This window comes from Rhea pennata, chromosome 5 (assembly GCF_028389875.1).
Source record: "Rhea pennata isolate bPtePen1 chromosome 5, bPtePen1.pri, whole genome shotgun sequence".
NCBI classification, from domain to species: domain Eukaryota; kingdom Metazoa; phylum Chordata; class Aves; order Rheiformes; family Rheidae; genus Rhea; species Rhea pennata.
The window spans coordinates 63,535,472-63,549,807 of record NC_084667.1 but is presented as its reverse complement, the minus strand read 5'-3'; the positions used below and the strand labels follow the sequence as shown (position 1 = coordinate 63,549,807).

The window sequence follows — 14,336 nt, the reverse complement described above, 5'->3', positions numbered from 1 at the left end:
GTTATTGATCCCACAATTAAGAAAAAGTAAATGCAGGAAGCAAATGCTTACCAAGGAAAGATGTAACATGCATGACACATGCCCACATCTAAAGTGGGTAACCCAAGCGTGGTTCAAAGAATTTAAGGGGTAGTAGGCTAGAGGTATCCTAAGCGTACCTAATGCAAACTAATAAGATAGTTACCGTAACTCTAATCTTCAACTCAGTAAGGTCTCTTCAGAAAAATCTTTGCTGGTACGCAGACGTTTAGAGGCTGGTTTCTCTGGAAGAAGGTTAGAGAAAGTAAGTTTAGTGTACAATAAGCAGATTCTGAACTAAACCATGTAATACTTAACTCATCTCTTCCTGTTAAATCCCTTAAGTTCAGGATTAACTGTTACACATGAAAACTGCTAAGACAATAACAGGGAATCTTTTCTTTATTAAGTGCCAAAATGAACTTCCCAGAAAACACCTTTATTGATCTGAGTCTCAGCGCTACCCAATAATAGCATAAAAATAAATTTCATGGCATTAAAGCCTTATCAAAACCTCCTTTTCTCTATTGAGTTCATGCAACTGCAGGCTGAAAGCCTCCCTCTCCCCACTAGTCATATGTTGCAAAGCCCACTTTCACTGAAACCAACTAGTTTCTACATCTGCTTCAAGAAATGAATGGCCAGTATCTTTTCTTTAAAAAAAAAGATAGCTGAAGATATTTATCTTTCTCATATTTCTCAGTTAAATTGTCATAGCCTGATTCTGCTGATGTAGATTCCAGATCTAAACTGAGTGCATACAAGCATTACGGAGAAGGTCAAAACCAAGACCACTACGTTGGAGATAAACCTCTCTACCTCAGGTGAAAGTTGAGCCCCAGTTCTTAAATATTTAGCTAAATGCTTGACGTTAGATACCCTATCCTCCCCCAACATGCTATCTGAGGCATAAAGAGCTGGTCTATAGCCTGTGGGATGATCCTATTCAGTCTACTGATGCTCCTGCTGGGATCAGAGGTGCGGACCTCTGTTACTGACAGTGCACGAAGCCTCCAGCTGCTGCACACATGCAGGCACTTAAGAGTCTTCCCAGCTACCTCTACACCACAGTAGAAAACTGCTGTCAGACAGCTGAAGTGGCCCACACCACTGAAAATGTGTGACCATCCTAAAAAAGCAAAAAGCTGTAGCCTGAAATACGAACACCAGTTGGGAGGATTGTTCTTTACCTTCAACAGGGCAGGGCCTCTTGTACAGGACATCAGCTGGAATCTGGAAACTAACGCATATCATCTCCTTGTTTGGTGCAACATTTCTAACCAGGTAAGTAGAACAGCGTCCATCCAAGGAGGTTCCCAGCGAAGCCTCAGCTCGTTCTTGAATATCTTTGGCTGGATCATGATGTTTAGAGAAACCATAGCAATGCACGGTGGGAAGGACAGCAGTGCTGCACGGCTCTCCAACTAAGAGATGTCTGAAAACATCTAGAAATTCAAGAGCCAAAGCCGGCAAATTCATGACTATATGAAAAGAGGTCTTCTGTTCTTCTGTCTGAAGTGGAAGCTCTTTACTTAGTTCTTCTCTAACTGGCCCCAGGAGAAAGTCCCTGCCATCCATGTTGAATGTTTTTATTTTGTTGTATACTTTGTTTAGTTTACAGTTGTGCAAAAGCCAGTTGTAGGATTCAGGATTGAGATCATTTGCAAATACACTGCAATTTTTCTTTGCTGCTGGAATAGCAAAAGGCCCAACCCCAGCAAAGACATCGAAAAGAACATCACCAGGCTTTAAAAGCTCAACGATACGGCCATGCTCTGTGGAAAGACGGGGATTCCAGTAGACTTTCGAGAAGTCCAATTCATATGCAATATTATTTTCTTTGACCTGAAAGTCCAAAACATTTGTTTAAGCCTCTGTGTTCACATTCCAAACATGTTTAAGCAATATCAGTAATTAAGACAGCTAAAAAACACTGTGCTTTATCAAAAGGTAATATGTACATTGACGTTTGTCCCATCAATAGTACACATGAATCGTGTATGAACAGGTCTACTCATCAGAAATAGCCATAAGGAATGTTCCAACTGTCAATCCAGATAGCTGGCTTATGCATGTCTCAATAACCAGGTGGAAATAAAGCAGCAACTTAAAATGACCATAAAAAAAAAAAAAAAAAAAAATCTGAGGCTTTTCAAGAGCTTTGTGGCTGGATGACAACTACGTTATTGAAAACAGACCTTGGGAAGATGCCTCAAGCCCTCCTGAGCCTAGAGTCTACATAGTAAATAGTGTCTGAAAATGATAACAGCACAAGAATGGCAGCACTCAGCCAAATTCAAAGCCATTAAGAGCCGAATCTTCAGTTTTAACAAATCCTGTATTTTGTTTCTCAGAGTGACAGAGTCTTGGAAACTGATTCAAACCAGAACTTGGTGATGACCAATCTAAGAACAGACTTGAAGAAGAAATGATATTTATTCAGATGAGAGGGGAAGGCAAGTTAATGCTTTCTTTCCACTACTACACTGATTTTTTTTCTTATGTTACTCCACAGTAACACACAATCCAAATTACGGCATCATTTGCTTTGCCACCAAGAAACACACTAAACTGTATTATACTTTCTGCAGTTTGCAGCTCAGCAGTATACCAGCTGTATGCTTAATGAGCAAACACCATCTGCATAATATTTGACTATCACTTCTGTCTTAACAATTCAAATGCCTTCCCTGTGCATGTATAGCTCTATGCCAGCAAGCTATTCAACATTTTTCTTTAGCAAATGTTGCCTCTTACAAAGAAATAAAAGTACTACCAGCTAGGAAAAATATGTTTTGGCCAAACCAGTAGCCAAATTTGCAGCTAAAGCCAAGAAACCCACTGTGAGGAATACTCAGCAGTTAGACAATAATGCTTTCACCTGAAAAAATGAAAAATCTCAGAATAGAAGAGAGGTGAGGTTTTGTCTTGTTGCTGACAGAACGGAAAATAGGCATAGGCAAACTCTTGCCCAAGTTGCAAAGCCAGTGAGTGGTAAAAACTGGGTCTAATGTTCCATATTAGCTGCTGTACAATGCTTGGTGAAGTTAAGATACAGCATTTTCTTAGATCAAATGCACTAAACATTTTGGCTTTGCATAAAAAAACCCCCAAAACTCTACCCTACAGTCTGTAATTAGTATCCCTTGTAAGAAACCTTTGTTTTAGCTGCTTTTACCTCTCAGTAAAAAACCTATGCTATGCACTTGAAAGAACATTTATCTTTGTGATCTCTATAGCTGTGTTTTTATTCTTGGCAGATCAGCAGAAATGAATGTAAAAGTAACAGCCAACGTTTATATTCTAAAAGGGATAGCATGCAAAGGGATGTTTTTAATAGTGACTTTTCATCACATCTTCTTTCCAATTATGTTTTTCATTTTTAGCATATTAGATCTAAGACAATATGGGGGAAAAAAATGTGTACCTTGGTTACCAGGTTGCTCTCTCCAGCTAGCACTTCCATTTGAAAATTTCTGTACGTGTTGTCAATAATACTGGTTTTATTCACTACACACGTAACTCCTGGATTCTTGTCAATTATAACCTGGCCTGAATAAGAAGTAAAAAAAAAAAAACAAAAACAGAAAAACAGTTTAAGGCATTGCAATCTTTCCATGTTCTATAAAATACATAAACACAGCAGCATACAGTTAAATTTACAAAAGCAAGCATGTATTTGAACAACCTCTTTCTAACCTTTTAGGGTTGTAGATGTTATCTAAGGCACAAACGTTACACTGATCCAATGCTCAGTTACTGTAAGAGGACAGAATTCTGTCTTCTGCGTACAGCTAAAGCATCAGTTTTAAATACAATGCTCAAATTGTAAGGCAGTAAAGAAGCCTAGAGTTTTCTTTGTACAACTAATTTATAGATAGAACAATTGATTGAAATACCTTTGGGAACACAAGTTGTTTTACCTACCGATCAAATATCTGTAAGGTAGCTGATGATCTCTAAGATTCAAATGTGCTATGTGACCAACACGGCTAAATCCAGAGGTGACATCTTGACCTGTGGGAAGGACTGCTCGTAGGATCTCCTCTGACTTGAAATTGTCGTAAGTCAGCTCCAAGTCATACTTGCATACCACAGGAGGAATATTAAACTGTTTTAATACCTCTTGATCTGATTCTCCCAATGAGAATTCTGGTATTTTATGAGGATCCAATATAAGAAGTCTACTGTTCTCATCGTCTGGATCTTCAACCACTCGTTTTAGACCAGGACGCTGTAGTATTGTATGTTTTAAGGACTTCAGTAAAGTACTTATTCTTTCTTTCTTAACTTTAAGAACTGGAACAACAACTGTCCTTTTGAAAGCTTCTCTGTTGAGTTGTGTCATTCCACGTACTTTAGGAGGTGGCGAATACAGTTCTAGATTAGCTTTATCCTCTACAGTTTCAGGCATTGTAAAGAAACTATTTCTCTGAACTACTACTACAAGTGATCCAGGTATTCTGCCAGAATTTTGTGCCAAGAGCATCCAAATCGTTGGAAATGATGTATTTGATGCAGCTGTCCTAAAATGATTGGTTTTCAGTAGTCTGGCAGAGTATCCAAATCTCCATAAAGTCCTAGAAGAGAAATTATTCATTTTATAGACATTATGTAATCATTCCCCTGAAAAGGCTGCAAATCACATGGATTTGCTGTTCACTTAAACTAGAATTTCCATTTGTGACCAAATAATCCACAATAGTTTTGTAAAACTCCTTATTATTTGTAAAACTCCTATTGAATCCATTATTTAACGGATTCAGATTTCCATCCTTTTGCAATTGTATTTTTAGACTTAAACATTAATTAACTTCAATCCTTTCCTGCCACAACACAATGAACTCTCCTTGTTTTATTAAATGTGATAGTAATCCCAGAAATTCGAATAGAAAAAAAAAACTGTTGCCTTGATCCTACTGCTGGATCCTTTCTTTGATAAAATTGGTTACCAAGCAGTGGTTGCCAGAAAACAGCTATTAGCAATAGTAGTCACAATCACTCTGGCGATTTCTGCCCCCTACACCCCAGTTTGCTCCTGGGTAAAGGTTTTGCACTCTGCAATGCCTTTGCTCCACGAGCTATGCCAACTGCCAAGCAGACTATACATTAAACGTGGAGTTCTCCTGAAGGCACCGGGAAGCATTGGTAAGGTCTGTTCAAGGGCTGAACAGTTCTCTAGAGCTCGTTCACAGGAAGGTGACTTGAAAAGAACCTTTAGTCTTCTTTAAAGGGTTTCCTTGATTCCAGGAATGATCCAAAGAGGCCCAACTGTTCTTACTCTGTGTCGGCCACCAGTTGGGAACCGATGATTTAGGGCGTAAAGCTGACATTTCTCCTGGCTACTTGGGAAGTTTTGCTTTTTAAGCCTGGGAGGAGGTAGGGGAGACGCAAAACGCAGCGCTGAAAGGAGCCCAGCTCTCGCGCCCGCCTCAGACTTCTCCCCTCTCTCTCCTTTGGGGTAACAAGCTGCGCGGCCTGCTCTGCAAAAACACAGCCGTGCCCAACGCCGCGCAGGGCTGGTCTTGCTCCCCGGGACTCCCTCCATCTCCAGCCCAGCCCGTCTTCCCAACCCAAGCTTTGGGCAAAGCGCGCCATTCCCCAGGCCGGCCCGGAGGACAGGGAGCTCCTGCCCGGGCCTGAGGGCTTCTCCCCCCGCGGCTGGAGGCCAGCGACGCAGCCGGCATGGCCTGCCCCGCACCGGGGCCTCGCACCGGGGCCTCGCACCGGGGCCTGGCCCCGGCCCCGGCCCCGGCCCCGGCCCCGGCGGCGCCGCAGGCCGCGCCGTCGCCATGGCGACCGCCCCCCCCCCGCCCTCACCTCATGCCGAGCCCCGGCCGCGCGCGCACGCCGGCGAGCTCCTTACGTCATCACCGCCGCGCCGTGACGCCGTCGCCCAGCCGCCCCGCGAGGCCGGGCCGCCCGGGTAGGCGGGGAGAGGGGGCGGGGCTGAGAGGAGGCCCCGCCCCCTCCGGCTCGGCGGCCCCGCCCCCTCCCCCCCTCCCCGCGGCGTGAGGCGAGGCGGCGCGGGCTGCCATGGCGCTGCCGCGGGGCGCCGGGCGCGGCGCTGCCGCCGCCGCCGAGCGGGGCTGGTACCTGTCCGCCCGCGAGGAGGACGAGGACGCGGACGAGGACGCGGAGTCCGCCCCGCTGCTGCCGGGCAGCGTGCGTGTGTGTGAGGGGGCGGCGGGGAGGGGCGGCCCCGCCGGGCTGTGTGGGGGGCGGCTCGGCCCGGCTCGGCCCGGCTCGGCCCGGCTCGGGGGAGCGGGGCTCGGCGCTGCCGGCCGGCGAGGCCGGGCTGTGGCTGCGGCGCCTCCAACGGCGCGGCCGTTGGGCGCGCGCGCGGGGGGCAGCGGCCCTCCGGCGGTGCGAGGCGGCCCGGCGGGGGCTCGCGGGGCTGGGGCTGGGGAGGGAGCGCGCCTGCCTCGGGCTGGGGAGGAGCAAGCTCCCAACGGGCCTTTGCCCCCCTCGAAACTTCCCCCTGGGAAGGGCCGGGGCGCCGCTCGCGCTGACTCCGGGTGGTTTTGCCCTTCTTGCAGCATCCCCCGGATCGTGGCTCTTCCTTCGGTTTCTCCGTGTTTAATCTAATGAACGCGATCATGGGGAGCGGGATTCTTGGCTTATCCTATGCTATGGCCAACACGGGGATCATGGGCTTTAGGTAAGTCTGCAGTTCTGCCTGTGCTTATTTTTAAGCTTGAGTTTGTAGCTGTACGTGAAGCAGAACTTCGTTACTGAGATTATTGTGTGATAACTGAGGGGGAAGTAAGCAGCTTGTGTCTTGTGGCTTTGCTGAAAAAGAATTTTCCCTTTTGGCCACTCATTCAAATCTGGCCTAATGCAAGTCCTGTCCAGAGACTGCCTGAAATTGCCACGTGGTGCCAATTTAATAGATAGCACTTTTGTCCTGTAAATATTTGTGTCCTTTGGTTCTAGAAATGGACTTTCTGGAATGAGATGGTTACATGTCTGAAAAATGTGGATCAGCTTTTGCTTTGTCTGGTTGTGCATACCAGTCTATGGATAAGAGAACCAAAGTATCCAGAAGTGTCAATCTAACCGTTGCCTAATTGTTAAGTTTACTTCATTAAAATAATACATATTCTAGATATTTGTATGTGTGTGTATCTATATGTTTACACACACAAACTCCTGTATTTATGTCCTTGTAAGTTCATATATCATATACTTTGTCCCATGTAGTACATAACACACTCTGCTGTGGATAACAACATAAGAAGTGTTGGAACTTAGCAAGTGTTGGGAAGGTCAGGGACTGTATGAGCCATAGTCAGCAGATATGAGCCATAAAATGAGGAAATCTTGTCTTGTGATAACTTATTTCTTGCAGAAGAATCATTTTTTTAAAGACAGAAGTGCAATCTACTTGAAAATGACTTGAATTTTGTTTTTTGTAGTATCTTGCTGCTGATTGTTGCCGGCCTTGCTTCTTACTCTGTATTTCTTCTGCTCAGTATGTGCACTCAGACTGGTAAGTGAAAAAGATTTATCTAAGATTTATCTAGAATATTTCTTCACCTGTATCACAGAGACATGACCCAGTGCAATTGTTACAATTACTAACACATTAACAAATTGCCAAATCTAATTCTCTAATGTTGAAATATTTTTTTCATGATTAATATTTGACATAAAATATGTTTTTGAAACTTCTTATGAAAAATAAATGCCAAACTGACTGATTCCTAGTTTTATTTTTGTCAAAGTGCCTCCTATCTTTTCAAAATTAAAGATCTTTTTTTTCCTTAAAAAAACCATTGCTAATTGGACTCCACTGCTTTGCTGTGTACTTACCTGCATAGGTAGTCTTACTGTTGCTTTCAGCAAGGGTTTAAGTGCAATAAAGCAGCAGGCTTGTATTCTACTTGTGGTATGTGTTTGATCAATATATGAAATCGATGCCTTTCAGTTTTTATAGTCATATTGTTTTATTGTAATTCCCATAGCATTTTATAGGTACATTTTCCTTCCAACATTTTTGATATTAGAAGAGAAGTTATATTGCAGTCCTTAGTCTGAAATTACACTGTTTTGGGAATGTTCAAAGGGTAGATTCTAAAGTATGAAACCTAATCTGCTGCTGATGTTTTAATTCTTGCTTCTTTAAATGGTGAAACAATTGGCTGATTCCTTCTTCTAGTACATAAAAATCAGGCTATAGTAGGAAGTCTCCATCTCTTTCAGTCACCTGGTTGTTGTTTCCATCTTTTTTCTTCTCTTTTCAAAGGTGATGGGAAAAAGCTTCGATTTCTTTCCTTATTGACTTTGTTTTCTCTAGCTAGCTTTGGTCTCTCAGATGATTGCTTCCTGATTCTTCTCAGATCCTGCTGCTCCTGTCTTCACCTGTTGAATGATCATCTTCATACATTCTAAAAAAAAAAAAAAAATCTTCAGAGGTAGGGTTACTTCTATGTGTGATGTGTTGGCTACTTGATGATTTGGTCTTAGTCTTTGGTAATCTCTTCTTGGAACTCTGCTTATTAGAAAGGGATCATGACCTGAAATAAATAGCTAGAGAAATGGAAGAACAAGAAAGGGGGAGCTTGGGATTTTTTTAATGGTCTTTGTATATCTCATCTGAGATGAAAGTACTGTATCATATAGGGACTAGATGATATTTTGTTGTTTTATGTTAAAATAATCATTAACTCCTTTGCAAAAGAACTACCAGGGAAAGGGCAAAGGAGAGGGAAAATTACAAAGACAAGCTTTCTGAAGAAAGAAAATTTTCCGTGTTACGAACTTAAAGACTTAAGATATAAAAATGGTTTAACTACTCGATTATTGTCCAAAGGTGACATTCCATGTCAATAAAGCATTTTTAAGTGGACACATCTAAAAGTAAGTAATAAGTAAGTAATACCACTGAAATGACAGCATGATTATTTCTCCTGTCTGAAACTAACACTTTACAGTTAAAAATGAGTGATCAACTAATGTTGACAGAATCGTACTAGCACTAGAACTATGTCTAGATGTGTCTACTAGATTTAAATTTATGGCCTTCTGTGTGCTTTTTTATGATCACTGTCAAATTATATTTACTATAAACTAATAAAATAATTTCATTTTAGATACCATCTCAGTTTTTTACTTGAGACGTTGTCTTAAAAAGTGAGAAATATGTTTTGCATTTTCAAGATAAAATCTGTTTAAATGTTTGTGTAAAATGCCTTCCAGAGTAGATAATTAAACATTTTTCTTCTTTACAAAACATGCATACAATTGTGAACAATGCTATGAGCTTAATCCACAGTAAGGAATTGAAAGAGACTTTAGTTGCTTACTGTTAAAGAATTAATTTAGAAAAATTTAAAGGGGGGAAAATCCTGTGGAAGTGTTTGTAAATTTTATTCATTTAAGAATTCAAATCATAAAAAATAATCCTGGGAAAAAACTGGCCTGTAAAATACACTTCTGAAAAAGAAACTTTAATAATAATTCTATTTTAATTGGAGACCGAGGTTTATTAAGCACAGATATTTTTGTTGTAGTGCATAAAAAAATAAACTTTAATAATAATTCTATTTTAATTGGAGACCAAGGTTTATTAAGCACAGATATTTTTGTTGTAGTGCATAAACAAGTGTTTTGTTTTCATTTTTTTAATGATATACCTGTAGACCAACTTTGACAAAATCAGATGATCTGTGTTGACTAAAAGACTTGGCAAATAAATACTGCAATATGTCAAGAGTTGTGTTTGGATTAGATCATGTAGTGTCTTTTTTCCCTGTCTTTATTCAGTACCCTGTGCCTTCTTTTAGGGCTTGGGCTGACAAAAGCTGAATTCATTCTGTGGAGTACAGGAACTGAGAGTTTAAGTGGGAAGTACTTCAAAGTTGTGTAGCTTTATTTCTTTTATTTTTGTTTTTCGAGTTAGTCATCAATATTGCTAGTGTCATACTTGTTGATTTTGCTTTGGATTTAAGTAGGTAACTTCCATTCAGCATTAAGAATATAGCAGAAATCCAGCCAATCTGGCAGAACAGGTTTGCCCGTATATCAACGGTGCTTAATGTTTTGCTCCATATGTTCTTGAAAACTACAAAAATAGATGTGATTAGGTATTAAGGCTTCCTCAGTGTTCACGAAGTGAACTCATTACAAAAGTAGTGTTACTACAGAACATACACTCCTAAAGTTTCATTTTGCTTTATTGGGATTTTGTGAAAATTTTGGTGTTTTTATTGATAGTTCTGATAAGTGTTTGTTCTCCTGTGGTAAAAGCAGCACTCCTCTAAATGCATTAAAATTTTGCTACTCTGTTTGTTATTGAGGATGGCCTTCTAAAATGGTCAGTCTTTCTCATGATCAATTGCTTTATAAATACAATTCTAAGAAAAATAGTAAAATCCAGTAAGACGTACCACTTATTTAATTATAATGGTATGTAACTTACATTAATGTAACAGCAGATGTAAGATTATTCCACGTTTATGCTGAGAGCTGACTCTGACCTATTTAATTATATCATTTCATTTATTTTATCATGGCATATTGGTGTTGGTAGTAGAGAGGAACGTGAAACGCTGCCCTTGACAAAAGTCGTATGAGAAGATGAATGAAATTTTGTTTTATTTCTCTGACACATTGGTTGTGTGCAGAACTTCAGTGAAGTAAAACGGCTAAGCTTGGGCACTTGGCAGTCTCAGGCTGCAGTCCTGTCATCTGATCTATGCGAATTGACTGTCTCTCCCATGCCTTGTTTCATTTACTTCAGTGGGACTTCACTCAGGTGTGAAGGTCTGCCCTGAGCAGCTCCATTTGCAGGGCTGGGCCCTAAATTAAGAAGCGACAGGAGTAGAAACAGTAATGTAGTAAGTAGACGCAAAGATGGCGGAGCGAGCGTTATGACAATAAAATTATGTGTTTTTGAGATTAGTTTTACCCTTTGAGGTATTTACAACTGTGGACCATTTTTTTATAGACTAAGAAAGGGAGAGAGATTTCTCAGAAAACTTCCATCTTTTTGATATCCCTTGAGCTTCTAATAAAGTACAGAACAGCAGTGCAAGACTTTAATGTGACTTCTGCCTTTCTGAGAAAGGATTGAGTTACCAGCAATATTAGAATGAGCTTCAGCTAAAGCTCAGCAAAAGCATACAGGAAACCACGGACTGTTTTCATGTGATTATGTAAGTCAGGTGCAGTTTTGTTTTGTTTTTGGGGTGTTTTTTCTTACGTATATGCACACAGAGATCTCAACCAAGAAGGTGCTTACTTTCCTGCAACCTGGCAAGGTTGTAATAGGAAGAGGAAAATGGGTACTCTATTGTTTTCTTCACTTTTAAAACAAATACACACTTAAAAATAATATATGAAAATAGCTTATACTTACTTGATAAGGCTAATTCCAGAATTGTTCATCTATAGTATTATTAAAAAAAAAAAAAAAAATCTCTAGGAGAAGGCAGTTTTCCATCAAAGCTCTTTCTTTTTTTTCCCCTTCGTTTTTCTTTCTTTTTTTTTTTCTTTTAATACTTCCATTTGTAATATTATAGTAATTTGAATTTCTGGAGAATCTGTGGCTAATTGAGCATACGTAGCTTTTATATACACCTGTACTCCTTGTACAAAATACAGTTATCTCATAAACAGAGAATATTATAAAATACTGTTTTAATTTTCTCCTGAATTGTTTGCATTAAAAAAAAAAAAAGGCAAAGCTAGAGATCTTAAGGGAATGTGAAGCTTTGAATATTTTAGCCTTTTTTCTTATTAACAGCTGTTACTTCTTATGAAGACCTTGGCCTTTTTGCATTTGGATCACCTGGGAAGGTAAGCATTTTGTTTTCACCTGTATATTATTTTTCCTTGGTCTTAGCTGTTTACTGGAAGTGTAGTATGTTTCTTGCATACTGAATGTACACAAACAAAATATTCTGTATAGTTAGCAAAGCTCTGATAAAATGAAAAATCCATTACTTCTTGAAAACAATTTTCTTAATTTAGTCTGTAGAAGCTGAAGCTTTAGGTGACCGTACAATAGGCTGTTAAATGCAAGACTGCTCCACTGTCAGTGTGTTCATTTCTTTAACTGCGTTTAGAACTGTGTGCAGATTGGTATTACTGTCAAGTCAGCTCAGCAATCCATTTCGGATTTGTTACAGTTTCATTGTATCGCTTCTGCAAACTGTTAAGAGACGCTTGAAAGTGATTTCACTGTTGGTGTTTTAGCACTAGAGAGCTAAGATATGTGTTTGCCTTTCATTTAGTTTCTACAATGTGAATAAATAAAATCACATTTAATGCATGTTGATTTAATAAAAAACTGGGTGAACACTTAATTGAAAAGAAATCATGAGCTTTTTTGGTGTAAGAGTGATCAGTGTACAAGCCATGCCCTTTTAGAGTAGTCCCCTGAATCTGTGTTTCCTAGTATTGTAATATGAGGTACACAGGGACTACTAATAGTGATAGAGAATGTTACACGTTTAATATTATGACTAATACACTCTGTTTCAGTTAAATGATTTTTAAAAGCAAGTTTTACCATGTAGAAGTGCAGTTCTAATGGCTTACTGTTAACTTTTTTTTCATGAGTTTTGCTTAACGGACTAGAGTCTGATTCTTTTAATGTAACTGAAAATTAAATCTGAGTGATTAGGTGTATCTAAGACTTCCATTAGCATTAATAAGCAGATAATGAGTGTAGTCTGTGCAGATCAATACTTATTGATCAAAGTTAAGATGTGATCAACCTCAAGAGTTAATAAATCTTGATATTAGCAAAGTATGAAATAAAATTATTTTTAGAGTAAGTCTTCTGTACACATTAGCCACAAGCCATTAGATACAGAAATCACAGAAATGCAGAGCTTAAAGGGGTATTACAAAGCAACCTAGACTGCCTCTGCTCTGAAGCAGGACTAAACACACACAAACCGTTCCTGGCAGATGTTTGTCTAATCTGTTATTTAAAAGCTTCAGTGAAGGAGAATTCACAATTTCATTAAGTAGTCAACATCAATAACTATTTGTTCTTCCTAGTATACTTTTTCATAGTGTATATTTTAAATCTTCTGTGCTAAAAATCAATCCGGTCTTCAATTTTCAGTGTGTATGGAAGGCAGCAATCACTGGAACGTATACATTTGGGAATCTGTTTTTTGATTAAATAGCAAACCAAATTCACTAAAACTTCCTGATGAAGTCATATTTTTTAGACCATTTACCTTTGTCTTTTGAAGCATCTTTGATGTTTATCATCTTTCTTAAAACTTGCCTGCAAAATTGAATAAGGTATGCTGTCTGAGGAATTGCCAACAAATAGAGTTATTACCTATATTTCAAATGGAACATGCCTGTTACTACATCCCGGAACAAGATCTGCCATTTCTTTGGCTGCTTCAGGCTATTGATTGTTATCTCAGATGATTTTCTCTATTTGTAATCTAATAACTGTAGTCATATGTTTGTTTTTTAACTTCTGGAATGCTTTGCTTTTAACTGACCATGTCTGATTTTTAAACTTCTTCCTAATTTATCTCAGTCATTCACAGTTCTAATCTTGTCCTTGAACCCTCTTCAGCTTTGTCAGCCAGAGATTTTTTTTTTCCGTTTGAGTAATACTCTTCTCTCATCCAAATCATTTACTAGTAGTAATGCAACAGACAGGATATTGTTTGAACTGACATCCTTGGTTGACAATAAACTACTAGGAACTTCTCTTGAAGTAGAGTAGTTGTTCAACCTTATGCTGATTTCATGTCAAAAATATTTCTGTGATTTATGAGAATGGAGCTTTTCTGCTGTTAGAAGACCAGTGATCCTCCTTTTCCAAAGCAAAGATGTGAAACGATTGTTTCTGTCTATGGCAGATGACAATACAGGTTTTTTTTTTCTTCCCTCCAAAGGAAAACTTGCGACTTCGAGCTGATTTTTATCATTTCAGTCTGATACTATCTTAATGATTTAAAAGTTATTTTCTATTTGATCAGTTGAAAAATTGGCAACTCTGCTTTCAGATTCTGTTTGAAAGTATATGTTTATTTTTCTTCTTCAAAATATAGCCTTTTTTTTTTTTTTTTTAAACCAAGGTGGCTTATTGTAGCATGCATGTAGGAGGATCCTGCTAGAGAAAGGAGAACAGAGAGTAAAAAGCTGTTGTAGATGATGGTGAACAGAAAATAAAACAGAGAAATCATTAGACACTTGACTTGTAAGGTTTTTTCCAGTTGAAAGGTAACAATTCTTTGGATTCAGGAAAAACATTCAGTGGCATGTGATCATTTCTACTTCTGTATCAGTCTACTTTGAGCAATCACAAACACTAACAAAAAAACCTGTCTATC

General features: G+C 39.4%; 2 protein-coding genes across 7 annotated transcripts in view; one reads left to right on the top strand and one right to left on the bottom strand.

The window, feature by feature from the left end:
- On the bottom strand, nt 1-5,885 carry TRMT5 (tRNA methyltransferase 5). Its single transcript, XM_062577119.1, has 5 exons — nt 5,839-5,885; nt 3,946-4,598; nt 3,446-3,570; nt 1,209-1,863; nt 1-263 (listed from the first exon to the last, which is right to left on the bottom strand). Exons 1-5 carry the CDS (start codon nt 5,841-5,843, stop codon nt 199-201), a joined length of 1,503 nt encoding a protein of 500 aa, XP_062433103.1. The 5' UTR covers nt 5,844-5,885; the 3' UTR covers nt 1-198.
- A 165-nt stretch (nt 5,886-6,050) lies between these two features.
- SLC38A6 (solute carrier family 38 member 6) overlaps nt 6,051-14,336 on the top strand; it is a 40,276-nt gene continuing 31,990 nt past the window's right edge. For 3 of the 6 annotated variants that reach the window (XM_062577324.1, XM_062577323.1, XM_062577321.1), the window contains exons 1-4: nt 6,051-6,189; nt 6,558-6,679; nt 7,437-7,510; nt 11,768-11,820. In XM_062577324.1, coding sequence (XP_062433308.1) covers nt 6,055-6,189; nt 6,558-6,679; nt 7,437-7,510; nt 11,768-11,820 — 384 coding nt within the window. In that variant the 5' untranslated portion in view covers nt 6,051-6,054. Of the gene's footprint in view, nt 6,190-6,557; nt 6,680-7,433; nt 7,511-8,317; nt 8,436-11,767; nt 11,821-14,336 lie in introns of those variants that run through there. The other 3 variants (XM_062577322.1, XM_062577326.1, XM_062577325.1) reach the window with 3 other exon arrangements.